At 39.8% G+C, this 27,440-nt stretch overlaps 4 protein-coding genes and 1 pseudogene across 4 annotated transcripts; 3 read left to right on the forward strand and 2 right to left on the reverse strand.

Annotated features, from left to right (window-relative positions):
• Positions 1 to 4,363: 4,363 nt before the first annotated feature.
• Positions 4,364 to 12,963, forward strand: LOC104425818 (eukaryotic peptide chain release factor GTP-binding subunit ERF3A). Its single transcript, XM_010038626.3, is given in 19 exon segments — positions 4,364 to 4,598; positions 5,234 to 5,275; positions 5,428 to 5,502; positions 6,564 to 6,617; positions 6,704 to 6,805; positions 7,244 to 7,355; positions 7,496 to 7,541; positions 7,688 to 7,759; positions 8,012 to 8,074; positions 8,162 to 8,316; positions 8,457 to 8,521; positions 8,636 to 8,786; positions 10,856 to 10,961; positions 11,048 to 11,183; positions 11,349 to 11,413; positions 11,520 to 11,684; positions 11,948 to 12,020; positions 12,135 to 12,206; positions 12,519 to 12,963. Coding segments are annotated over 18 exon segments (1,566 nt in total). The 5' UTR covers positions 4,364 to 4,570; the 3' UTR covers positions 12,191 to 12,206; positions 12,519 to 12,963.
• A 3,110-nt stretch (positions 12,964 to 16,073) lies between these two features.
• On the forward strand, positions 16,074 to 18,251 carry LOC104425822 (ADP-glucose phosphorylase). Its single transcript, XM_039304782.1, has 4 exons — positions 16,074 to 16,586; positions 16,959 to 17,249; positions 17,831 to 18,085; positions 18,139 to 18,251. Exons 1-4 carry the CDS (start codon positions 16,107 to 16,109, stop codon positions 18,142 to 18,144), a joined length of 1,032 nt encoding a protein of 343 aa, XP_039160716.1. The 5' UTR covers positions 16,074 to 16,106; the 3' UTR covers positions 18,145 to 18,251.
• Positions 18,252 to 18,850: 599 nt separating this feature from the next.
• Positions 18,851 to 25,262, forward strand: LOC104429547 (annotated as a pseudogene).
• On the reverse strand, positions 25,259 to 26,057 carry LOC104429542 (probable S-adenosylmethionine-dependent methyltransferase At5g38100). The gene is made up of 2 exons (XM_039304783.1): positions 25,833 to 26,057; positions 25,259 to 25,634 (listed from the first exon to the last, which is right to left on the reverse strand). Exons 1-2 carry the CDS (start codon positions 25,938 to 25,940, stop codon positions 25,287 to 25,289), a joined length of 456 nt encoding a protein of 151 aa, XP_039160717.1. The 5' UTR covers positions 25,941 to 26,057; the 3' UTR covers positions 25,259 to 25,286.
• On the reverse strand, positions 25,962 to 26,802 carry LOC104425823 (loganic acid O-methyltransferase). Its single transcript, XM_010038636.3, has 2 exons — positions 26,689 to 26,802; positions 25,962 to 26,486 (listed from the first exon to the last, which is right to left on the reverse strand). Exons 1-2 carry the CDS (start codon positions 26,764 to 26,766, stop codon positions 25,962 to 25,964), a joined length of 603 nt encoding a protein of 200 aa, XP_010036938.2. The 5' UTR covers positions 26,767 to 26,802.
• Positions 26,803 to 27,440: the final 638 nt, after the last annotated feature.

Below are 27,440 nucleotides of genomic sequence, written 5' to 3' on the forward strand. Positions count from 1 at the left end.
CTATGTGAAAGCTGAAAATGACCAAAATGGACCGTTCAAGAGGTGGTGAGGAAGCCAGCGAGGGAGGAGCCATGGTAGAAAAGTAGAGAGCGATGGGAGGCCATTTAAAGTGGGTTTTGGTGAAAGAAAATTACAGAAAATTGAGTGGTGGGCCGGCCAAAACAGTGGCTTAGCTGGGAAAAGTCTTTGGAGGAACCGGCTCCCCAGAGATTCTCTCTGTTATGCAATAATCACGCGTTCACGTGCCTCTGTCCGAAAATCTACAGTAAAGTTAATGGAAGTTTGTAGTGAATGCATCGGGTCGCGTAACTCGTGAGTGAATGACTCAGCCGTGGGAAATTTAGCAGGAGACGCTGGGGCTGTCGGGTTGGCGGACAAGTCGGTTCTCATGAACAAATGCGTTGGGATCGGGAAAATTTGTGCGAGAAATTTTAAATTTATTATATTTTTATCAATTTTATCTTAATTTTTTAATTATACTAATTAAATTTAAATTTTTTATATTTTATTAAATGAATTTATCTTATCAATTTTAGCCGGAAATAACTAATGTATATGCCAATCATTTTATAGATACAACATAAATAATTTTTAATAATATTTTCAATATTTTTAATTCTCCTTTTTTTTTCCTTTCTTTTTAATATTTTCTCTTTTGTCAGCCTTGCACGAGGGCCACTCTCGCTAGCTTCGAGCAACGGAAGTCTCGGCAAGGGTAGCAATATGCCAATCAAGCAAGGGTGGCCTTTGCCTAAGGCCGGTGATCTTTGTCGATCATTGACAAAGCCAAACGATGGTTGTCAGAGAGCGATTAGAGGAAAAAAAGAAACAAGAAAGGAAAGGAAAAAAAGAAAAAAGTAAAATAGAAGACAAGAAAAGAGTACAAAAAAATGAAAAAAATTGAATAATTACTAAAAATTGTCAATTTCAACGTCAATCATATCACATAGAATGGCTGGCATCCACATTAGTGATTTCCGATCAAAATTAACCAAATAAACTAAATTAGCAAGATTTGAACAATTTATAACTTAATTAACATAATTAAAAAAATTAAGACCGAGTTGGCAAAAACATAATAAGTTTAAGAATTTTTTTGACAATATTCAAGTTGGAAAAGACTAGATTTTTAGTTCCATTTACTATTATGGATCTTAGGCCTCAAGATGGATCTTATTTTGAACAAAAAAAAAGAAAAAAAAGAAAATCAAATGCAAGTGTATACTTTTTTATGTCTTCGTGGTTTGACAATGCTTTTAGAAAAACACGTTCTCAGGAAGAGAAATACATTATTATTATTATTATTATTATTCCAACGTTAATATTAAAGCTTTTTTTTTTTTTTTTTCTACAATCCCATGGCATGTGGATTAATTCGATTAGACAATTACATCGAAGTATATATGTCACTCATGCAATAATAAATATGAAAAATGTTATTTACACAAACATTGATACCTAAAAAAATCCAAAATGTTCACTTTATGTTTCGAAGAATAACTTACTCATTTTACAAATCATCAGTTATTGTTTCCTTATAAATCACATCGGCCTTCCAATACCCTCAATTGCCAATCTACCGCAGAGGTCTGCATCAAGATTTCTCATTTGCAAATGACAAACGGAAGATAAAAATTTGGAAATTATTTTTTTTCAGAGGAAAAAAGTAGCTAAAGAAAATGAACAAATTGGATAATACATCTTAGCTATTGATTTTGTAGATTCCTATATGGGTCAATGCCATTTAAGTAATCGAGTTTCAAATGTGTATTTAATCATGGGATCCTGAAGTATGCAAATAAACTTAAGAATATAGCTAAAAGAAATTATAATGTAATGATACGTCATTGTCCATGCATAGCTTGTAAAACTGTAAGAGTCAATTAAAACCATCACTTGCTACACATGCACGATAAACATGTTGATATGTATAACACATTCATATTATCAAATGTTACTACCTTTAGTATCACATGATCTCATAATGTAGTACCCGAGCTCAATCTCATTATTTTGCACAAAATATGACTTTGAATTTATGTAAGTTGGACATGGATGTCTTAATTTTCGCAATGAATTAACACGAACTTGACAAGAAAGCAACACATCGACTTCCTGAAAATGAAGATGTGAAAGATTTTCCACAAAATTGAGTGTTATGAAAACATGTTTTCATTTTACAATTTAAAAAAAAGAGAGTAGGATTCATCTATATTTCAACTCAATGATTAAGAAATCATTTTTGTTTGGGCGTATGTATGGCAAGTTATGATATTTCAATTCTTTCAACTCTCGTGCGTAAATTAAATTAATTTTTTTGCTTTGATCAAGACAAATTTGAATAATCGGAAATACAATCAGAGGATATGAATTGCTTTTACATATCACGATCCTCATGCGTTTTATATTTTAAAATTTCACCAGAGATCAAATCGAGTCAATCCCCAAACGAAGAGCAGGGAATAATAAAACAAGTCAGGGCTAGGGGGATTTTATTTTTAACGACAACTCGATTTTCTAACTCCCGTCACGTGATGTTGCGGCGGAAAAATAATAAATGAATAAATAATAAATCGAGGATGAGGAGGTGGGCATGAAGACCTACACGTGGCGGTTGGAAATGGCGGGAAAGTGAGAGAGAGAGAGAGAGAGGACCAAAAGCGACTTTTTAATGTAACGTGACGGCTCCACTCATCCGCCCTCTCCTCCCCCCGGTCACGCTCGTGATGCACGCCACGCCCGATGCGCACGATAGCGGACCGCAGCAGCCGCCACTTTTGTCCACTCCAGCTGGCGATTCGGCGCGCTTTCTCTCGCTCCCCCGCCCCCACCGTCCTTCGAGGCCGGTTCAGCGAAAGGCGCACCGGACCGACGTGGCCAACCGGGCCCTGGTAGGGTTCTTATGGGCTTGGCCCCAGCCCAATCGAACCCCATCCCTCGACATTCGGGCTCGATCGATAGGTGCGGCTAAGTCAGACGTAGACCCAAAAGTCCTCATTCAGGCCTGCCCAAGCGGCCACAATTTTTAAAGAATTGTTTGGCCCCGTTTGGTTCAAAGATTCGGGATGAACTTTGCCTAAAGGATTTGGCCAAATGTAAGTAATATTTGGTTCATTTTTTTAAAGGATTTTGGGGGAATGGAGGGGTAGAGATCCACTGGGAACTTGCATTTTTTGGAGGCCGGTGGGGGTCACTTGTGTTAGCAACACGCTAGTGACTGTTGCTTGAGGGTAGCCCGACCTCGGTGACCGTCGTTGGACATCAGGCAACGCCTAGGTCGCACGACCCAGGTGACTGATGACTTAAATCATGCGACCCCAGCGACGGTTGCCTAGGGTTGCCCGACCCCAATGACTATTTGGGGGCCAAATTCGGCCATTCGGCCGCCATATTTTGCGGTCGAACTTAAAAAAAAAATACAAATAGTTATTTTGTTTTTTAATTTAATAAAAGTCTTTTATAAATGCAAATTTTAGTAAACGATATTTTGGCTAAAGTTGCTTCTCAATTACAAATTTTACCAAACAATATTTGCATTCGAAAAACTCGTTTTACCCAAAGGTATTTGAATGCATTTTTCAAAAGTCGAATCAAACGGCCCCTTTGTTTTTCTTAGCAAAATGTCCCATATGAATCGTGCTCCAGGCCTCACTGGGTTCGAGCTAACCTAATGGGCCGCATAGGATTTGGATTAGTATTCCACGAACTCGATGTCACGGGAGCGAAATTACGCAGGAGCACGTACCTACCATAATGCTGAGGTGAGTTTGAGAACTCTGGCGTCGCGATTGTGCTCATCAACTACCGGACCAAGACGAAGATTCGCGAGAATGATGGACCCCTTCGGGTCGCGTTGCAGTACAGCGGGCACGTCGAGCCGTGCTCGAGTTGGAGTCGGCGACCGTGCCATCTTTCGTTGGGATGCTCCCAATGTATGGTGGACACGCATGAGGTTGGGTCTGCATCGGGCGCAAATGAAAGTGACATTAACCCAACGCTGCCCCGACTTTTTCAAAATGCAGCCACCCATCAGACACGTCCACGAGTCTTGCTCGGAACGTTTTCTCGATTCATCGGGAGCTTTGGTCTTCGAGCAATTGCCAATATAAAATAGTTTCCTTCGTCTCGGCCTTTGAAGCTAGCGTGGCAACATTTCGATGGCCAACAAAGAGAGAGCGGACAATCTCTTTACATGTTTTCAAGGGAATTACGTAAGAGTAGTTTGATAAATGCCTATTCGTGCGATTTTATTGGTCAAATCAAAGGCTTTCCTATGTCATCGCCCACAACATACGTAGATATAGCACTTGCCAGGCGTACTTGATCAAAGAGATTCCGCATTATAATGAGATTATCTAGTAACGATGGAACTTTTTTTTTTTTTCTTCTTTCAACTCCTACAACATACGGAAATTTTTTACTAATAAGATAGAGAAGCGACAGGAGCAAGAACGGCACAGCGTCGTCCGTCTGCGTTGCTTCTCCGTCCTTCGCTCCAGTCGCGTCTTCGTCTTCTTCATCATCTGCTCGCCCCTGCTTCACTAGATTCTCTCTAAAAAAATCCAAGAACATGATCACGCACTCGTGTCCAATGATGGGTAAGTCCCACTTCTTGAATTTCCCGCCAACGTTTGTACTTCCGCCAGCTTTTTTTTTTTTTTTTTTTTTTTGTCGAAGTTGCTGGATTGATGGTCGCGCGAGTTCTGATTCAGAAGCACGTCCCGAAGGAGTTCGAGAGTGGAAAAAATTCCATCTTTTGAATTCTTCTGATTGAATTTATCGACATTTTCGAGTTGGAATTTTCGGATGAAGGACCGAACTTTACTTCTTGTTTTCTTATGTAGTGATCGTAACTCAATTCTCTCGGTCGTTCCTGTTGGACTGGATATAGTCAAATTCTTGCCCTTTCTGGCGAGAAAACGAACCGATGACGCTGTCCGGATTTCATTGTTCTTTCGTATTGTTATTATTATTTAATTAACGATACTCTTGATATATTTCTCAAGTAATTAGACATCGCTTCGACTCAGTTGCTTCTTAATGAAATCCATGAAGAAAGGAGATACGATGAACGTATACGGTGAAACGTGCGATATTGAATTGTATAAATAAAGTTGTTGGTGGCGGACGTGTGGTGTTTGAAATGTGTTTAAATTCATCGTTCAGAAGTTGTTGGCAGTTTTCACGTCTGTGACTGGAAATGACTTGTTTGGCATGTTTTGGTAAATGCTAGATATCGAGGAAGACATTCGTGGGTTGCAACTTGACTCAGCAGGTAGCATTACAAAGGCTTGCAATCATCGATTCTTAGTAGTGGTTTTGCCCTTCTTTTTTCCTCCGGAATATAAATTTCAGAATGCTTTGTGCTCTAAATAAATTGGTTGAACTTTTTTGGTTTTCCTCTTTGGATGTGTTCAATCTTGGCAGAAGAGAATAATGGGGTTGTTCATCCTGAAGATCCAACGCATGAAGAGACGGAGAAGGTTGATGAAATGGAGGAAGGTTGGTGATAAAATTGAACTGGTCTTGATATGATGGCAATGACGATCGATGGTTATTGTATATGTAGATAAAAGTTTTGGCAAGAGAGTTGTGCAGGATTTAGCTTTACTCTTTTCCTTCGATATTTTCTCCTTTCCTCTGGTTGCTCCCATTGGAATCTGAGAGCTTGTGATCAATCATTTAATATTTCTTTATTAATAAGTGATAAATTGATTGAGAAGTTGAGTTAGGAAGTGAAGTGATGGGGAGCAATTTTGAAGATTGGCTAACTGACAGACACTTTGCCACGAGTTTTTCCAAGTTTAGTCCATTTACATAGCTCAGGTGTATTTGGAGAACTTCCACTTGGTTTCTTCCTTTTTCTTCTTGTATTGCTGTGACTACATTAAAAATTAGGTTCTCATGGAGGGTTCATGGTACATAATGAACCCTGGAACTGCATGAACTGTGGAGGATTTGATACTGTCAAGACCACCTACTAGTTGCTTTCATGAAATTCCTGTAACATCTCAATGTTTTGCGTTTAAGTTCCTACTTTTTTGACATTCACATTAGCTTAGGCAACTGTACTGCTTGGAAAAGTGCTCAGTTCTACCCAGCCAGCTTGAGACTTTCGTCGGGCTCATCTCCATAGGCTGCATTGCTTTTGCTTGGCTTTGGAGTCAGATACTTTGTTGGTCCATTACTATGGTTTTACATATTGCTTGATCGATTGCTAGCTCACCTGCCTTGATGAAACTGGAAGAGTTAAGCATATTGATTTATTTTGTAGCTCAGCATGAAAGGTTCTCTCTTAAGTGAATCTGTTGTACAGCCTGCCGTTAGTCACAATACCCTCCTCTAGTTGTTCTCAGATCCTTTAGTTTCTTTGCTTCTGGATATAAGAATCTGAAGAAAACAATGAGTTGCAAGGTTCTCATTTCTTAGAGAGCTTCCCTTATTTTGTTGGTTGAAGATCTCTGATACATTTGCTTATGAGCTGTTCATTAATAATTTTGACATATCTAAAATTTGGCAAATAGTAAGCTTTGCTAAAGGAATTTACCTGTGGGTTTTTGCAGGTGCCCAAGATGAGATCCTAAAACCCTCCCAACAGATCCAGGCTGACCCCCGAGGTGCTATTATGTTTCCTTTTTTAACTAAGTCATTTATAATTCCTACTTGCTTGACTTCTCTTAAAACATAAATTTTGGATTTGTAGGGAAGGATGATAAAGCATCTGCTGCTGAACATGCTGATACGCAAGATGAAATGGAAGAAGATAGGAAGCGGCATTTGAATGTTGTTTTTATTGGTCATGTTGGTAAGTTGCGCTGCAATTCCAGTTGGTTCATCAGTACGGATTTTTAAGTCAATTTTATGCCTCTGTCAGCTGTTGGATCCCAGTACTTGAAAGTGATATTACTTATTCCCTTATTTGCTTGTGATTTGTGAGTCTTTAGCTGAATCTTTGATGCTTCGGGAGTTAAGGTTGCTATCTTTTCGCAAGCAATCGATTGCCTATATCTTGGTTCTCGCAATGTATCATCTCTATTGTCCTTCGGAATAGAACCACAATGCATTAATTTCCCTTCTATAGTTGGATCAGAAAGACTGATATTACACAAACAGTTGAAAGGGTTTAATATTTTCACATGATTTCTGTTAGGTGCTATGTAATATTCAGTGTTTGCAATTTGCAAGTTGCAAACCGTTTGTTTATCCCTGCTTGATCTCATTAGATATTGATTCTGGGTTACAGATGCTGGAAAATCAACAACAGGTGGCCAGATTCTTTTTCTTAGTGGACAGGTTGATGATCGCACAATCCAAAAGTTCGAGAAAGAAGCGAGGGACAAGTGTAGAGAAAGCTGGTGAGGCTTTTCCTTTGGTTTTTAGCCCTGATGATTTGTTGGTTACACTGCCATCATATGCAGGTTTTAATATGTATTAACAAACAAGATATCACTGTAGATTGCATTATTTATTACTCTTTTGATCATCTTTATGATAGGTACATGGCTTACATTATGGACACTAATGAAGAAGAGAGGGTTAAGGTACTAGGCAGCTCTTGTGATTCTTTTTAAATCCTGTTTGATTCCTTTTCCCCAAAGCATGTACACGTGGTGCCACAGATGGTGGTGGAGGTTCCTTGACAGTAAATTGTAATCTAACAAATTACAATCATTTCAAATTGATGCAGGGTAAAACAGTTGAGGTTGGGAGAGCACATTTTGAGACTGAAACAACTCGTTTCACCATATTAGATGCACCGGTGAGCTATTGCCCTTTGGTTCCTTATGCTACTTGGGCTGCATCACCAGAGTACTACAGTAGGTCTATCCTGAACTGCTATGCATTCTAATTTATAGCATCAAATTGTGTTTCTTATGCATCCTTTTTGTGAATTCTGTGCTATTTGATTTTTCTGTTTTTTCTTGTTAAGTTGATAGTTTCTAATCGATTTTCTTGAGTATTAGTGACACACTCCTCTCTCTCTCTGTGTGTTGTTGGGGCAATTCTCCAGGGTCACAAAAGTTACGTCCCTAATATGATAAGCGGGGCATCCCAAGCAGATATAGGCGTACTGGTAAGGAATGGGTATAATGGGTTTCTTTTTCTTGCTTCTTTTAAGTTTTCACACTATAGCTCGTTGTTCCCAACCCAACTCTCCCAGGTAATATCTGCTAGAAGGGGGGAATTCGAGACCGGATACGAGAGAGGTGGACAAACCCGTGAACATGTCCAGCTAGCTAAAACCTTGGGTGTATCTAAGCAGCTTGTTGTTGTAAATAAAATGGACGATCCCTCTGTAAATTGGTCTAAAGAAAGGTCTCTCTCTGTCTCTCTCTCCCCCTCTCCCAAAAAAAAAAAAAAAAAAAACCAACAACACCTGCTGCCTTCTCCATGGGCATACATATATCTTTCTAATATCAGTGTGGTTTGCTCTTGCTGGTGTCTATGTTTTTTAGGTATGATGAAATTGAATCGAAGATGATCCCTTTTCTGAAGTCTTGAGGCTATAACGTGAAGAAAGGTACCGTTTCTTTCTACTGCTCTGAAAAGTTTGTAGGAGAATTTGGGGAGTAATATTCCTAGGTTTGTGCTGTATCAGTTGCCTACTCGTCTTACGTTATTTTTGTCATTGCAGATGTTCTATTTCTACCGATATCTGGTCTGGTTGGTTCAAACATAAAGACAAGAGTTGACAAAAGCTTATGTTCGTGGTGGAATGGACCGTGCCTCTTTGATGCTCTTGATGCTGTTGAGGTTCCTCCACGTGATCCTAAGGGTCCTTTCAGGTATCACCTAACATCAAATGATGTCCTTGATTACTTTCTTAGCTTCTTGATTATTGTATCTCAGTCAATCATAGGGGCACAATCAAGTTGAGTTGAGTCCACATATTTTACCACTCAATGTCGGGTCTCCAAGTGTCAAGACTTTTATGCTTGACATGTGTTTATTGACCTTGATTTTTGAGCTTTCATTGAGTGTGATTAAGTGAATTACATGCTCAACCTTGCCTTGAGGAGGCTTAATTATTCAAATGATAACCTCAAACATCAGGAGGGCCAGATGTTAAAATCAAGTTCTTTATTTGTTTTTGGCAAGCGAACAAAGCAAGTTCATCGCATTACTAAATCTTGTAAAGATCCAACTCTTGCAGATAAGGTGTCATATTCTAACAAATCCTTAACTTAAGTGATTAAAGAAAGCCCACTTAGACCGTGAATGTGCAACTTCATTCACACTCCTGGGTTTCCAGAGGAACTTCCATCCCTCATGCGAGTAAAATTTTGGCAGGTCTAGTATACAAGTCAATGACCTCTAGTCCACGTGGCCTTTTAGGTCCACAACTGACTTTACAGAACTTGGCAATTGCCTTCAAAAGATTATGTTGTTATATCCTCAATCTCATCATAGACAACCAGCCAAGGAAGCAGCCTCAGTCTCTGCTTCAAGTGGCAAGGAGTGGCCATTACTATTTACCCATGCTCCCGAAAGGTTACCTCTGGCATCCCTTGCAACCGCCGTCTCTGCTTCAAAAAGTAACCCCCAATTGAAAAAAAATTATGCTACTGATAGTTGTTTTTGATAATATGATATGTATTTCAGAAGCACATAAATTCAAAGGGTAATCCCACATATATTCCTTTAACTTGCGTTATTTGTGCAGTCCGGTCCTCAAAGTTTCAATTTGTGCGATCGAGTTCTCCAAATTGCTTGTTTTGTGCAATGAAGTCATTTCGTCATCAAAACAACTAATTATCCTGATGTAGCAGCTTCCATGACAATTTTTAGCATTAGAGAAAGAACTGTCTTTTGAGTTTACAAAATTCACTATATTTGGAAAAACACAATCAAGCCAACACATGTTGAACTAAGTGGCTGTCAAATGGTCAAGCTTGAGTAACTCACTAGAAATTCGACTAGTTAACATGTGGTTTATTATTTTTGTTACCATTCAGTTATACGAAGAGCACATGAACACTATCAGCTGTCAAATAGTCAAGCTTGAGTAACTCACTAGAAGCTCGACTAGTTAACACATGTGGTTTATTATTTTTGTTACTATTCAGTTATACGAAGAGCACATGAACACTATCAAGCCAACACACGTCGAACTGAGTGGCAACCGACTGGTCAAGTTTGAGTAACTCGCTTGTAAATCGACTAGTTAACATGCAATTTATTACTTTTTTTGACTATTCTTTCATACAAAGAGCACATTATAATGCTTTTCTTGGCATTGCCATAATTTTTCATTCTTTGCTGGCTGTCTTCAACATAGGCTGCTTGTTCTTGAGAATATCCTCTTAAATCAGACACTGATTTTGATTACAATTTTAAGTGCTTGGACCTCATTGATTATAAAGGTACCTTCTTATATCACGCTAGCATGTTAAACCACATGCCTTTTCTTGTCATCCTTTTTTTAAGAATGTTTAAATGAAAAAGCAAGCTGGTTGTAATTAGAGTATCTACATGTGAAGACGATGAATTCTGATGCTGAGACGTGTGATACAACTTCTAATATGCAGGTTGATTCTTAAAGCTTTTGATTAAAAATCTCTACCTATCTCTCTAGAACATGTGTGCACAGACTGCATACAAAACACAGAGGCACACGCCGTCATGCATATATGCATGAAAACATTTATATGCTTCCTTCTGCATGAGCTTTGCCTTTACATTAAAAATCTCTCCCTATCTCATTTGTAGCATCGTGAAATATGGTGCTTACCTATTATGGGTGTTATGGAGACTTGATTTGGTTGTGTGTTCTAAACTTTTCTTCTTCTTCTTATTCTTGTTGTTGTAGTTGTTAAGTAGTTTAGGCATTTGATGATGAACCGCCAACTTGTAGGATGCCTATCATTGACAAATTCAAGGAAATGGGAACTCTTGCTATGGGAAAAGTGGAATCAGGCAGCATACATGTAGGTGATTCTTTAGTTCTCATGCCAAATAAGGTAAATGATCTGCATAGATTTAGCCGTAGTTTCCCAGTTTTTTGTTTATTGCAGGTTCATTTGAGGATCCTATCATTGCTTTGCAGGCCTATGTGAGAGTGCTTGCTGTGCACCGAGATGATGATAAAGTTAGACGTGCTGGACCTGGTGAAAATGTCCGGGTTACACTAAATGGGATTGAAGAAAAGGACATATTGTCTGGATTCGTCTTGTCAAGTCCAGGTATGTGTTTTCCCCCTCGTTGTGCCTCTATATCTTTCAAAGGAGAATTTATACGGTTGTTTGTCCATTTTCTGCTTGTAGTTCTTCTAAGATACGGTGTTCTATAGGAGTTGTTTTCATGATCTGGTACCTCCAATGACATATGTTGTATTTTTCAATGTCCAGAGAAACCAATTGCTGCAGTCACTGAGTTTGTTGCCCATCTGCAAATTCTTGAGCTGCTGGACAATGTACGTGGAACAAATTTCCATATTCGTATTGGCTGTACTTTGAGCATCTTTAGTTTTATGATAAATTAACCATGTGAATGACATCTCAAGTAGACAAATACTACAGGCAATCTTTACAGCTGGTTATAAGGCCGTTCTACACATACATGCGGTTGTTGAGGAATGCGAGATTGTCGAGCTGCTACAGCAAATCGATCCAAAGACAAAAAAGCCATTAAAAAAGAAAGTTCAATTTGTGAAGAATGGGGCTGTGGTCGTTTGTCGTATTTGGGTTAGTTTCCTCAGACCTAAGTAGTTTGTGACGGTGGAACCCAGAGGTCTCGAGGTTCAGTGATTGTCCTTTTGAATTGTTTGATGTCAAATGATGCCTTTTGAATTGCTGGCAGTCCACCTCCTACTAGCACTTATGGTTGGTAATAACCCCCAGCATAGTAATGCTTTGTCGGTCACATTTTAGTTTTTGTCTATTGGATGTAGTCTTGCCAGCTCTTTTATGTTTATTGATGTGACCTTCATGTGGAAATGTTTCACCAGGTGGACAACTTGATATGTATTGAGAAGTTCTCTGATTTCGCACAGCTTGGGAGGTTCACTCTTCGTACTGAAGGTGATGAATGGATGTTTATTGATATTGTTTCTGGTTTTCCAGAAGCTGTAATGACACATTGTCTTATGAAAAAGAAAAGGGTGTAGACTCACTGCATAAACTTTTTTTCGGCAGGCAAGACAGTGGCAGTCGGGAAGGTCACTGATTTACCTGTAATAGCTAGAGCTTGAACAATTTTGGGAATAGGCAAGAACTTTCCCTGCCTTTGCCTTCTCTTTCATGATGGAACATTTTACTTTGTCATCTCGTGTTACTTTGCATCGATTAATTATGCTGTTAAATTAGAAAGGTTAAATAATGATATATGCCTTTATTCCTGTCCTTGAAGTTGCTTTTTGGTCGGAGGTTGCCAAGATTTCATTTCAATGCGTGAACCTTTCAATGCCAAGATCAGAACCTTCCCCTTTGCAGGGAAATATTGAAGACACATGAAAATTAGTTGACAATATGTTCCTTAGATCATCATATATTGAGGTTATGAATTCTCTCATGCTTCAGGCAACTGAGGGACCTGTGTAAACAATCTGAGTGGCTACGGTGATAGTGAGGATCAATGTTGATTACCTGCGAGTGCATCTTGTTGGCTGTTGAGAAATGGAGAGGCATCCGTTGCCAGAGGGATGCACATAGATTGCATCTTTCCCAGAGTAGTGATGCATCTGAGTGTTAAAGGGTATTAAAGCCATATAGCTGATTGATACCATATCATATCTCAAACAAAGTTAAATTGTTCTGTCCATGTTCACCAAATTTAGGTTTTCTTTTCATTTGGGTGGAATTTTGTGCTTCTGTCTCCTCTAGGAGTATATCTTCATACAATTTTGCAGAAGTTTATGGGGATCTTAGTCTTTATTTTTTTTCTTTTGGCTAAAGATTCGCAAAGGAATGCATGCAAATTAATGAAATGACAGGAAAGATGCTCATGCTGCTGGAGATTACATAAGGCAAGAGTTTATCTCAAAATTCAGTATAACTATTGATCTTTGACTTATGCTAACCATATTCCAAGGGGAAACAAACGCGACACAAGTTAGAATGATCACAAGAGGCCTGTTCAAACATCGTCGAGGACGTTGTGTGAGTATATTGAGTAAGCACGTTACATGCTTGGGTTCGACTCAAACATTGTACTCGATAAACTTGAGCTGGTATTGAAGCTTAGGTCTGAGTACTTAATACGATATAAGGTTGAATTCTTTTGCAGGCGAATGGGGAGCGACAGGTTTTGGGAAAGGCCTGCATAGATGCACTGTAAAGAAAAACGTATGAAGCATATGGTCTTGGACCTCCTTTTTTAGTTTTTATTTTCTAACATATAATCTAATGATGTTCAGAGAATCGAGTAATCTTCCGTTTCCCTTGTTGAGATGACCTCCGAAGCTATTAACAAAAATTTGCAAGCAATGTGCTAGTGTGTACAACGTCTTAGTTGGTCAATTAAAGTTAATAAAGTTAGGAATATAGATGGAGAAAATATTACATATATCCCCCATGACTAGGAGCTTCTTCTCAATCTCCTTCTAAATCCAAATTTAGATTTCAGAGTATCTTATGATTTCATTTCCAATTTGCTCTCCATATATTTGGGATTTCAATTTCCAATTATGGGATCAATCGCATATATACTCGATTGTTAAGCTTAGAAATAAACATGATGCGTGTGAATATATATAGACATCCCAATTGGTGAATTACAATTAAAGAAGAATAAAAAGAAAGATGGCGGACGAGGAGAAGTGGAAGGAAGTGCAGTTTTACGACTATTTTAACCCGAAGAAGCCCCCCACGACCATGACCATCAGAGATCTTCAGGCTGCTTCTTCTCTTTCTTCTTCTTCCAAATCCAAATCCAAAGGCAAAACACAGCCGTATGCCTACAATCCTCAGACCAATTCAATAGAGAGTATGAGTGAGGATGCGTACCGTCAACTTTACAATAAAGACGCTCAACCCAGTCAAGGACATGCCTCCTTCCTCTCATCGTCCTCTCTCGGTAAGGATCTCTCTTACCATCGTGAAAAAAAAAAATCTTTTCTAGAGTTGATTTGTGGTGGCATGGTACAAATCTTAGCCACCTAACCATGGTGGTTGACCTGAATTCTTCCTTGGCAGCATTAACTTTGACATGATAAATGATTTTTTGATTGAGACCTTATGGGTGTTTGGTGGTCGTGTTGTCATTTCAGGAAAAGGAAAAGGTAAAAACCCAAAGAAATAGCAATGGAGCAGGAGTAAGTGATGAAGATGGGACAGCTTTTCACTGGGATTCTCAACTTTTATTTCCTTTGTCAAGTGATGTTCCACATTATAAATAAAGACTGCCTTGTTGATTTATAAACATCATCCTTACACCAATGTTCCTTTTTAATTAGGCATTTTGATTCACAATTTGCATTTCGATTTTCAATTATAGTATATATCATGTATATACTTGATCATCATATCCAAGAATAAGTATCACATGTGTTTTGTTGTGTGTGTACGACAACTTAATTGGTCAATTAAAGTTAATGAAGTAAGGTATATAGACACAGAAAATATTACATATACCCTCATGGTTGGGAGCTTCTTCTCAATCTCCTTTTAAATCCAAATCTAAACCTAAACCTAAATCAAAATTGGGCCCATATTACATCCTCAACTCCATGGACCTTGAAGTAGAAGTAGAGGAGAGTGCTACATCAACACAACGATCCACCACTTGCTCAATCCCGTCACGGCGACAATAGCTCTAGCTCCATTGGTGAGAGACTCTTTCTCTCTTAGGATGATTGTTTTCTAAATTTAGTCCCCGGTGATATTGTGTATAACCTAGCATCCATTTTGGAACATAATGTGATTGGGCGTGTTGCCACCTTTGAAAATTCGATATAACCTAGACTTTGCCCATCTTATCTTTCTTCTCTTTAACTAGACCCATGATCCTCTCTCTCTCTCTCTTTGATTGAGTCCATATAAATCACTCATTTTATGATAGAGAATTTTTTGATTGAGACCTTTGGGTGTTTGGGGCTTGTCTTGTCATTACAAGAAAAGGAAAATGTGAAAACCCAAAGTAATAGCGAAGAAGCTTGAGTGAGTGATCAAATTGGGATAGACTTTTCATTGGGATTCTCGACTGTTATTTCCCTTGTCAAGTGATGTTCCATCTTATAAATAAAGATTACCTTGTTGGTTTATAAACATCATCTTCACACCAATGTTCCATTTTAATTTTTGAAGATATTCTTTGGCTACCATTATGGTTCTTAGTATGACCTTAAACTATTTCTTCAGAGTCCTATGTGGATCGATGATGTTAAATAACTACAAGGTATTCCTTTCTTTTCAGAATAAAAAAGATTTATAGCACCTTAAAATAACTTTAAATGAGGGACACACCTGCCGCCAACGATATATACATTGGACAAGCGGGGCAACCCTTGGTGGAACTCTAAAATTTGTCCTTTGTGGTGAGAAACCCTTAACGATCAAGGATCCATGAGTACCCTTGGTTTTAAAGCTCCATTGTTACTCATTTCTTAACATTATATAAGAACCCACTCATCCAAGTTCAAATCGAAAGGACCCAAAATTTCCTCCTCAATTCTGATCGGGCCAGTGAGCTCGTCTAGCCATTGGTGAGGCTCGGCCTCGCAGGGCCACTGCTGGGCGACACCAACCTGGCGGTGGCTCGATGAGACCAAGCCTCGCCGTGGCTCGGAGTCGTCGGGGCTAGCATCAATTTGGCAAGGTTGTCGGCCATGACCAAGGTTAGTGATCGGTCAAAAGGAAAAGAAAAAAAAGAAAAAGAAAAAAAAAAAAAAGAAAAAAAGAAAAAATTGTTTTTGAGAATCAGAAGTTATTTTATTATTTTTTTTTATTTCTCTTCCACATTTATTTTCGAAAAAAAATAGGTTTATTATTTTGAGACCATACATATTTCTATTCTCTAAAAAAAATAAAAATAATTATTCTGAGGAACAGAAATAATTTTTACCAAACAAGGTGTTATCTATCATATCATGATAAATAATAAAATTACAGAAAAAGTTTCTACTTAAGACAAGTTGTTTCAGGCCAAACGAGACCGGCGAAAAGCTGCAGATGATGACTTCGCAAAATCGACTCCCGCAACTGAGGAAGGACGCGATCACGGGGCGGTGGGTGGTTTTCTCGCCGGCGAGGGCCAAACGGCCCTCCGATTTCAAGTCCAAAGCCCCGGCCACCGCCTCCGACCATCGCGGGCGGTGCCCCTTCTGCTCCGGCAACGAGCACATGTGCGCCCCGCAGATCTTCCGGGTCCCGCCCGACCCAAGCTCCGACTGGAAGATCCGGGTCATCGAGAACCTCTACCCCGCGCTCGACAGGAACCTCAAAGATGCCGACTTCGACGGCGGCGGCGGCGGCGGCGGCGGCGACGCCGACGTGTTGCGCGGGTTCGGGTTTCACGACGTGGTGATCGAGACCCCCGACCATTCGGTGCACCTCAGCGATTTGTCGCCGAGGGAGGTCGGCGACGTGATTCTCGCGTACAAGAAGAGGGTCGAGCAGCTATTGACCTTCGATTCGATCAAATACGTACAGGTTCGTCGTCATTTCGTTTTTCCGATCAATCTCGTCAATGGGAATGGATGTTTTCTCGTTCATGCGCTGGTTGAGGCAGATCATGGGGTTGTTTCGAGCGCATTTATGCCTAAGTTCTTTACGGGCGTGTTGAATTTGTTGAATTGCCCTTGATGAGTTAGTTCTTTGCATTGCAACTTATGCCGATCTTAGTATGCTTTTGGGCATCAAATATAGTTGAATGGCCACTTACAGGAAGACGGCTTGAGGTTGAGAGGGTTGTGGATGGACTGAACTGCTGTAATCTTTCCGGCCTCTCTGTTGGTAGTGTTGTCCTTGCTTTATCTAAGCTTGTACTTAGTTTGATTTGGTTTTCATTTCGTGATTTCGAAGGTTTTCAAGAACCACGGGGCATCGGCCGGGGCATCTCTAAGTCATTCTCACAGCCAGATAATAGCTCTTCCCATTGTCCCTTCCAATGTTTCGGCTCGGATCGAGTGCCTGAGGGAGCATTTCCATCAGACAGGGAAGTGTTGTCTCTGTGAAGTCCCATCGAATGAACTTTTGATTGATGAGTCGGCTCATTTCGTTTCATTTGTTCCCTTTGTGGCCTCATCCCCTTTTGAGATATGGATTGTGCCGAGGGATCACTCTCCTCATTTCCACGAACTAGATGATAACAAGGTTGGTCAGATTGTTTCCTTCAAATGTTCCTGCACGCTTGTTTCCTTTAAAGTCCCTAATACCGCTCGTTGCATAGTAATAGCGAGCAGTGACAAAGTAACACTAATCTGACTTGGTTAAGGCCTTTGACATTGCCTGTTTCAGAGTATCAGGAAATACCAACACTAACTTGACTTGGTTAAGATCAGTTTTACATTTTCCTTCCAGTTGTTGTATAGATGAGCTAGTAAGTATTTTGAGTTGAATTTAAGTCCAGATCAAGGTTTGTGAGTTGGCATTTAACCGGAGGATGTTTCAGCTGGTTCAAGAGATGTAATTAAGATAATGAAAGGCTTATCGAGGTTTGCTGGCAGAATTTGTGATTTACTATAGTAAGCTCCAGTCATTTATTTGCAGAAGATCTCAACTTGACTAGGATTCTCTACTTTAGGTGATTGCATACAATTACTCATTCCTCATCCTTACTGTATTCTTCTCTTTATGCCGAGATTTACAGAACATGAGCTGAATAATTGAACTGGCCTCATGAATGGACTTTCTAAGACCTGCTCTGGCTATATATATATATTTTTCATTTTCAGGCTGCTGATCTTGGAGGCCTGCTGAAACTGATGCTTAGGAAGATATCTATTCAGTTGAACGATCCGCCGTTCAATTTCATGATCCAGACTTCTCCGGTCCACACTTCCGTGTCCGAACTGGGTTCTACTCATTGGTATTTGCAAATAGTACCACAGCTAACTATTGTGGCGGGTTTTGAAGTTGCCACGGGTTGCCACATAAATCCAGTTTTCCCGGAGGAAGCTGCAAAAGTTTTAAGGGAAGTCCATGTCCAGATGTAGTTTTTTTTTTTTGGTAAGGTAAAATATATTGACTTATAAATGTCCAGATGTAGTTGGTGAATGAAATGCATTACTAACTCAGATTGGCTGATGCGCTACATGGTGGACACGCATGGGGTTGGGTCTGCATCGGGCACGAATGAAAGTGACATTAACCCAACACTCCCCAATTTTTTCAAAATGCAGCCGCCGATCAGACACGTCTACGAGTCTTGCTCGGAACGTTTTCTCGATTCATCGGGAGCTTTGGTCTTCGAGCAATTGCCAATATAAAATAGTTTCCTTCGTCTCGGCCTTCGACGCTAGCGTGGATGGCCAACAGAGAGAGAGCAGCCAATCTCTTCACATGTTTTCAAGAGAATTACGTAAGAGTAGTTTGATAAATGCCTATTCGTGCGACTTAATTTGTCAAATCAAAGGCTTTCCTATGTCATCGCCCACTTAATTACGTAGATATAGCACTTGCCAGGCGTACTTGATCAAAGAGATCCCACATTATAATGAGATTATCTACTAACGATGGAGCTTTTTTTTTCTTTCAACTCCTACAACATACGTAAATCTTTTACTAATAAGATAGAGAAGCGACAGGAGCAACAGAAACCCGATGACTCAGAACGGCACAGCGTCGTCCATCTGCATTGCTTCTCCGTCCTTCGCTCCAGTCGCGTCTTCGTCTTCTTCTTCATCTGCTCGCCCCTGCTTCACTAGATTCTCCTAAAAAAATCCAAGAACCTGATCAAGCACTCGTGTCCAATGATGGGTAAGTCCCACTTCTTGAATTTCCCGCCAACGTTTGTACTTCCGCCACCTTTTTTTTTTTGTCGAAATTGCTGGATTGATGGTCGCGCGAGTTCTGATTAAGAAGCACGTCCCGAAGGAGTTCGAGAGTGGAAAAAATTCCATCTTTTGAATTCTTCTGATTGAATTTATCGAAATTTTCGAGTTGGAATTTTCGGATGAAGGACTTCTTGTTTTTTTATGTAGTGATCGTAGCTCAATTCTCTCGGTCGTTCCTGTTGGACTGGATATAGTCAAATCCTTGCCCTTTCTGGCGAGAAAACGAACCGATGACGCTTTCCGGATTTCATTGTTCTTTGCTATTATTATTTTTTTTTTCATTAACGATACTCTGGATATTTTTCTCAAGTAATCAGATGTCGCCTCGACTCAGTTGCTTCTTAATGAAGTCCATGAAGAAAGGAGACACGATGAACGTATAAGGTGAAACGTGCGATATTGAATTTTATAAATAAAGTTGTCGGTGGCGGACGTGTGGTGTTTGAAATGTGTTTGAATTCATCGTTCAGAAGTTGTTGGCAGTTTTCACGTCTGTGACTGGAAATGACTTATTTGACATGTTTTGCTAAATGCTAGATACCGAGGAAGACATTCGTGGGTTGCGACTTGACTCAGCAGGTAGCATTATGAAGGCTTGCAATCATTGATTCTCAGTAGTGGTTTTCCCCTTCTTTTTTCCTCCAGAATATAAATTTCAGAATGCTTTGTGCTCTAAATGAATTGGTTGAAATTTTTTGGTTTTTCTCTTTGGATGTGTTCAATCTTGGCAGAAGAGAATAATGGGGTTGTTCATCCTGAGGATCCAACGCATGAAGAGACGGAGAAGGTTGATGAAACGGAGGAAGGTTGGTGATAAAATTGAATTGGTCTTGATATAATGGCAATGACAATCAATGGTTATTGTATATGTAGATAAAAGTTTTGGCAAGAGAGTCGTGCAGGATTTAGCTTTACCCTTTTCCTTCGATATTTTTTCCTTTTCTCTGGTTGCTCCTTTTGGAATCTGAGAGCTTGTGATCAATCATTTAATATTTCTTTATTAATAAGTGATAAATTGATTGAGAAGTTGAGGTAGGAAGTGAAGTGATGGGGAGCAATTTTGAAGATTGGCTAACTGACAGACACTTTGCAACGAGTTTTTCCAAGTTTAGTCCATTTACATAGCTCAGGTGTATTTGGAGAACTTCCACTTGGTTTCTTCCTTTTTCTTCTTGTATTGCTGTGACTACATTAAAATTTAGGTTCTCATGGAGGGTTCGTGGTAAATAACAAACCCTGGAATTGCATGAACTGTGGAGGATTTGATACTGTCAAGACCACCTACTAGTTGCTTTCATGAAATTCCTGTAACATCTCAATGTTTTATGTTTAAGTTCCTACTTTTTTGACATTCACATTAGCTTAGGCAACTTTACTGCTTGGAAAAGTGCTCAGTTCTACCCAGCCAGCTTGAAACTTTCATTGGGCTCATCTCAATAGGCTGCATTGCTTTTGCTTGGCTTTGGAGTCAGATACTTTGTTGGGCCATTACTATGGTTTTACATATTGCTTGATCGATTGCTAGATCACCTGCCTTGATGAAACTGGAAGAGTTAAGCATATTGATTTATTTTGTAGCTCAGCATGAAAGGTTCTCTCTTAAGTGAATCTGTTGTACAGCCTGCCGTTAGTCACAATACCCTCCTCTAGTTGTTCTCAGATCCTTTAGTTTCTTTGCTTATGGATATAAGAATCTGAAGAAAACAATGAGTTGCAAGGTTCTCATTTCTTAGAGAGCTTCCCTTATTTTGTCGGTTGAAGATCTCTGATACATTTGCTTATGAGCTGTTCATTAATAATTTTGACATATCTAAAATTTGGCAAATAGTAAGCTTTGCTAAAGGAATTTACCTGTGGGTTTTGCAGGTGCCCAAGATGAGATCCTAAAAACCTCCCAACAGATCCAGGCTGACCCCCGAGGTGCTATTATGTTTCCTTTTTAACTAAGTCATTTATAATTCCTACTTGCTTGACTTCTCTTAAAACATAAATTTTGGATTTGTAGGGAATGATGATAAAGCATCTGCTGTTGAACATGTTGATACGCAAGATGAAATGGAAGAAGATAGGAAGCGGCATTTGAATGTTGTTTTTATTGGTCATGTTGGTAAGTTGCACTGCCATTCCAGTTGGTTCATGAGCACGGATTTTTAAGTCAATTTTATGCCTCTGTCAGCTGTTGGATCCCAGTACTTGAAAGTGATATTACTTATTCGCTTATTTGCTTGTGATTTGTGAGTCTTTAGCTGAATCTCTGATGCTTCAGGAGTTAAGGTTGCTATCTTTTTGCAAGCAATCGATTGCCTATATCTTGGTTCTCACGATGTATCATCTCTATTGTCCTTCGGAATAGAATCACAATGCATTAATTTTCCCTTCTATAGTTGGATCAGAAAGACTGATATTACACAAACAGTTGAAAGGGTTTAATATTTTCACATGATTTCTGTTAGGTGCTATGTAATATTCAGTGTTTGCAATTTGCAAGTTGCAAACCGTTTGTTTATCCCTGCTTGATCTCATTAGATATTGATTCTGGGTTACAGATGCTGGAAAATCGACAACAGGTGGCCAGATTCTTTTCTTAGTGGACAGGTTGATGATCGCACAATCCAAAAGTTCGAGAAAGAAGCGAGGACAAGTGTAGAGAAAGCTGGTGAGGCTTTTCCTTTGGTTTTTAGCCCTGATGATTTGTTGGTTACACTGCCATCATATGCAGGTTTTAATATGTATTAACAAACAAGATATCACTGTAGATTGCATTATTTATTACTCTTTTGATCATCTTTATGATAGGTACATGGCTTACATTATGGACACTAATGAAGAAGAGAGGGTTAAGGTGCTAGGCAGCTCTTGTAATTCTTTTTAAATTCTGTTTGATTCCTTTTCCCTGAAGCATGAACGTGTGGTGCCACAGATGCTGGTGGAGGTTCCTGGACAGTAAATTGTAATCTAACAAATTACAATCATTTCAAATTGATGCAGGGTAAAACAGTTGAGGTTGGGAGAGCACATTTTGAGACTGAAACAACTCGTTTCACCATATTAGATGCACCGGTGAGCTATTACCCTTTGGTTCCTTAAGCTACTTGGGCTGCATCACCAGAGTACCACAGTAGGTCTATCCTGAACTGCTATGCATTCTAATTTATAGCATCAAATTGTGTTTCTTATGCATCCTTTGTGTGAATTCTGTGCTATTTGATTTTTCTGTTTTTTCTTGTTAAGATGATAGTGTCTAATCAATTTTCTTGAGTATTAATGACACACTCCTCTCTCTCTCTCTCTGTGTTGTTGGGGGGATTCTCCAGGGTTATGTCCATTAGCGGGGCATCCCAAGCAGATATAGGCGTACTGGTAAGGAATGGGTATGATGGTTTCTTTTTCTTGCTTCTTTTAAGTTTTCACACCATAGCTCCTTGTTCCCAACCCAACTCTCCCAGGTAATATCTACTAGAAGGGGGGAATTTGAGACCGGATATGAGAGAGGTGGACAAACCCGGGAACATGTCCAGCTAGCTAAAACCTTGGTTGTATTTAAGCTGCTTGTTGTTGTAAATAAAATGGACGATCCCTCTACAAATTGGTCTAAAGAAAGGTCTCTCTCTCTCTCTCCCCCTCTCCCTCCCCTCCCCCAAAAAAAAAAAGAAAAAAAGAAAAAAAAAAACCAACATCACCTGCTGCCTTCTCCATGGGCATACATATATCTTTCTAATATCAGTGTGGTTTGCTCTTGGTGGTGTCTATGTTTTTTAGGTATGATGAAATTGATTTGAAGATGATTCCTTTTCTGAAGTCTTCAGGCTATAACGTGAAGAAAGGTACCGTTTCTTTCTACTGCTCTGAAAAGTTTGTAGGAGAATTTGGGGAGTAATATTCGTAGGTTTGTGCTGTATCAGTTGCCTACTCGTCTTACGTTATTTTTGTCATTGCAGATGTTCTATTTCTACCAATATCTGGTCTGGTTGGTTCAAACATAAAGACAAGTTGACAAAAGCTTATGTTCATGGTGGAATGGACCGTGCCTCTTTGAAGCTCTTGATGCTGTTGAGGTTCCTTCACGTGATCCTAAGGGTCCTTTCAGGTATCACCTAACATCAAATGATCTCCTTGATTACTTTCTTAGCTTCCTGATTATTGTATCTCAGTCAATCATAGGGGCACAATCAAGTTGAGTTGAGTCCACATATATTACCACTCAATGTCGGGTCTCCAAGTGTCAAGACTTTTGTGCTTGACATGTGTTTATTGACCTTGATTTTTGAGCTTTCATTGAGTGCGATTAAGTGAATTACATGCTCAACCTTGCCTTGAGGAGGCTTAATCATCCAAATGATGACCTCAAACATCAGGAGGGCCAGATGTCAAAATCAAGTTCTTTATTTGTTTTTGGCAAGCGAACAAAGCAAGTTCATCGCATTACTAAATCTTGTAAAGATCCAACTCTTGCAGATAAAGTGTCATATTCTAACAAATCCTTAACCTAAGTGATTAAAGAAAGCCCACTTAGACCGTGAATGTGCAACTTCATTCACACTCCTGGGGCTCCAGAGGAACTTCCATCCCTCATGCGAGTTAAATTTTGGCAGGTCTAGTATACAAGTCAATGACCTCCAGTCTGCGTGGCTTTTTAGGTCCGCAACTGACTTTACAAAACTTGGCAATTGCCTTCAAAAGATTATGTTGTTATATCCTCAATCTCATCCTAGACAATTAGCCCAGGAAGCTGCCTCAGTCTCTGCTTCAAGAGGCAAGGATTAGCCATTACTATTTACCCATACTCCCGAAAGGTTACCTCTGTCATCCCTTGCAACCGCTGTTTCTGCTTCAAAAAGTAACCCCCAATTGAAAAAGAAAATTATGCTGCTGATAGTTGTTTTTGATAATATGATATGTATTTCAGAAGCACATAAATTCAAAGGGTAATCCCACATATATTTCTTTAACTCGCGTTATTTGTGCATTTCGGTCCTCAAAGTTTCAATTTGTGCGATTGAGTTCTCCAAATCTCTACCTATCTCATCTGTAGCATCGTGAAATGTGGTGCTTACCAATTATGGGTGTTATGGAGACTTAATTTGGTTGTGTTCTAAACTTTTCTTCTTCTTCTTATTCTTGTTGTTGTAGTTGTTAAGTAGTTCAGGCATTTGATGATGAACCCCCGACTTGTAGGATGCCTATCATCAACAAATTCAAGGAAATGGGAACTCTTGTTATGGGAAAAGTGGAATCAGGCAGCATACATGAAGGTGATTCTTTAGTTCTCATGCCAAATAAGGTAAATGATCTGCATAAATTTAGCCATAGTTTCCCAGTTTTTTGTTTATTGCAGGTTCATTTAAGGATCCTATCATTGCTTTGCAGGCCTAAGTGAGAGTGCTTGCTGTGCACCGAGATGATGATAAAGTTAGACGTGCTGGACCTGGTGAAAATGTCCGGGTTACACTAAATGGGATTGAAGAAAAGGATATAGTGTCTGGATTCGTCTTGTCAAGTCCAGGTATGTTTTTCCCCCCTCATCGTGCCTGTATATCTTTCAAAGGAGAATTTATTCGGCTGTTTGTCCATTTTCTGCTTGTAGTTCTTCTAAGATATGGTGCTCTATAGGAGTTGTTTTCATGATCTGGTACCTCCAATGACATATGTTGTATTTTTCAATGTCCAGAGAAACCAATTGCTGCAGTCAGTGAGTTTGTTGCCTAGCTGCAAATTCTTGAGCTGCTGGACAAGCATGTGCACCTTGTTGGATTGTTCCTTAAACTTTTTCTAGACGTTGATAGTGAAAAGACTGGTTGCATTTGCAGATAGATTCTGTATAAGCCAAGTTCTTTCTTTCTTTCTTTCTTCTTTTTTTTTCCTTGGATAACGAGGATGAAAACTTTAGATGGGTAAAACTCTTAACCAATAAAACACCCGACGAACCCCATGGTTGAATGAACAGGTGAGCCAAAGCCCGGGTGGGTGGCCTGAACATGGAATCGTTTGCATCTGGCTCTATTAGTTTTGACCTCAAAGTCTTTTGTGGTTTTAATGCTTCTGACTAACTGCTGTGTGGATTCAATCAAGGAGTCATACTACGAGAAGAATCTCGTCCAAGTTTCTTTAGATATTAATTATTCATTCATAATCACAAGGTAATACTCAGTGCAGTTGCTGCAAAAAAATGCTTTAAGTTCCATTTCGAAGAAACTGTGACTGAGCGTTCCGAAATTGGATTATCATCACTGATATATATCTGCTGCTCTTATTGAATACTTATGGAATATCTGTTGGAAGAAGTCGTTATATATTAAAGCAACTTGTGCCAAAGAATGAAGTTCGATTTTATGGGACTCATCAGACCTGCTTTCCCTTAGTTGGTAGTGCTCCGTTCGAGAAGAACAAACGTGATGCTGCTTTCTCTCACGAGCTCAAAGATAGACGACTCATCGTGCTTCCAGCCAAACGAGTCAAAGAGCTCATCTAACATCTCTTTCCCAAATTGCATTTTCTCCTTCAAGAGTCCCACCAGAGCCGCTCTCATTTGAGAAGCTATCATTTTCCCCGTTAGTGGATAGGCTTCCACTAATCCTTCAACTAGCTCCACCATTTTCTTGATGCTGAAACGCCCATTCCTTTCTACTGCTTCTTTCATTTCTCGAGGGGACGCATAATACATCGGCAGGTTAAACTCGTCCATTCTCTCTTCACTTATAGTACCCTACACCAGAAAATTGAAGAAGGAAACCGTAGGCTCATTTGTTTTGCCAAAGTATGACCCCTCATTCCTAGTGTTCTAATGGAAAAGTATTTCTTATTTTACGGAAATATACACAGGAAATCTAAGAATATGAACAGAAATTTTCAACAGCAATTTAGAGAATTTCTAGCAGCACTCGACTAACATCATTTGTTTTACCTTCTTGACCATGTCCACGAGGCAAGATTCCAACAAATATAAAGACCTGTTGGCAGAAACTTGAGAATAAGGAGCTCCGTCAAGACGGGTGATAAAGGTAAGCACCATTAGTCCTCCTAGAACAACTTCTTACGCTCTAGCACGGAGAAAAACCTCCATGTCTTTAGCAAATTGAGCTGCATATGCTTTGATGATATCTTTGTTCGCATTGGGGTAAAATATCCTCCCTTTGTTCCAGGCTGGAGAGCTCGTCCTGAACTTCTTTTGGAGCTCCTGAAAGCCAATGAAGAGCGAAGGAAGAGTAAACAAAGTGGAGACAGTTTTTGGGGAATAAGCGGCGAAGAATGAACCCTGCACGCTGGCCGCATGATATCGCCGGTCTTGTGGGAGTGATCTGAAGAGGGTGTTGAAATTGTTCCCCACATGATCGTTGAAGAATACTTGGAATTCCAGGATTTGAGAGTCGAGTCCTAGGGATTGGCACTTCTGCTCTACTGCTTGAAGAACGTTGCTCACAGCATACAACGTGTTGGGCCCGGCCGAGCAACCGAGATCAGCGACGAGAAAAGCTCCGGAGGAAGAGAATGCTTCGATGTTGAGATGCTCGGCTACTGCCTCCTGGATGAGTTTGCGGGCCCTGTCTATAAATTTTCTCTGCAGCAAGATATAGCACTCAAGCCGAATTCAGAATGAAAGAAGATACTTGCAGTCACGCTGCACGACGTGATGCATTCCATAGACATTCGAAAACATCCTGGTACGAGGGTGTTCTCAAAACTCTTGGGTTGGTCTTTCGAAACAGGTCAGACACGGAAAGGAACTGAAATCACATATCAACACCGCATGCCTAACTTACCTGGCCTGAGGAGTTTCTGGAGTAGCTGTGAGGCCCTTCTCCGCCGTTCATCGGAAACGCATTAGACGGTCCCCCCATCGCCGTGGTAATCTCTCTGTGCCTCTCCCTCGCCCGTTCTAAAAGAAGACGAAGGAAAGGAGAAAGGGCAGAGAAGAACGTGTGGAATTTTTCTGTATATCGTATATCACTTGATCAATGTACAAGAACAATATTATAGTACAAATCAAGTACAGAAAAAGGCAACCAAATAATCTACAAATCAGATCCAATATTAATTTGATCTTGATTGATTTGAATAATATCTACAAGATTCTCGTGTATCTTCCAACACGTTCTCTCTCTCTCTCTCTCTCTCTCTCTCTGAGCGCGCGCTTGTGGGACATAGAATGGCGGGTGTAGAGAGTTCATAAGGTGGTATGAAATCAGTGGAGGGTCAACGGTGCAAATGCTATTCTGTCAGCATAGCGGCAGAAGTTCATGGATTCGACTTGCAATAATTTGGAACTTAAAGATGAGTTGTTGCGTGCACATCGATCATAATCCCGTGACAGGGATAAGGTTTATATAGAATTCTCTAATATCCTTAACTCGCCCATTTGGTCATGGATTTGACTTGCAATAATTTGGAATTTATGACGAGTTGTGGCGTGCACGTTGATCATAATCTTGTGACAGGGATAAGGTTTATATAGAATTCTCTAGTGTCCTTACATTGCCTATTTGGTCCATCGGATTTTAAACAGTGTCTAGCA

Source organism: Eucalyptus grandis, chromosome 11, assembly GCF_016545825.1.
Source record: "Eucalyptus grandis isolate ANBG69807.140 chromosome 11, ASM1654582v1, whole genome shotgun sequence".
Lineage (NCBI taxonomy): Eukaryota > Viridiplantae > Streptophyta > Magnoliopsida > Myrtales > Myrtaceae > Eucalyptus > Eucalyptus grandis.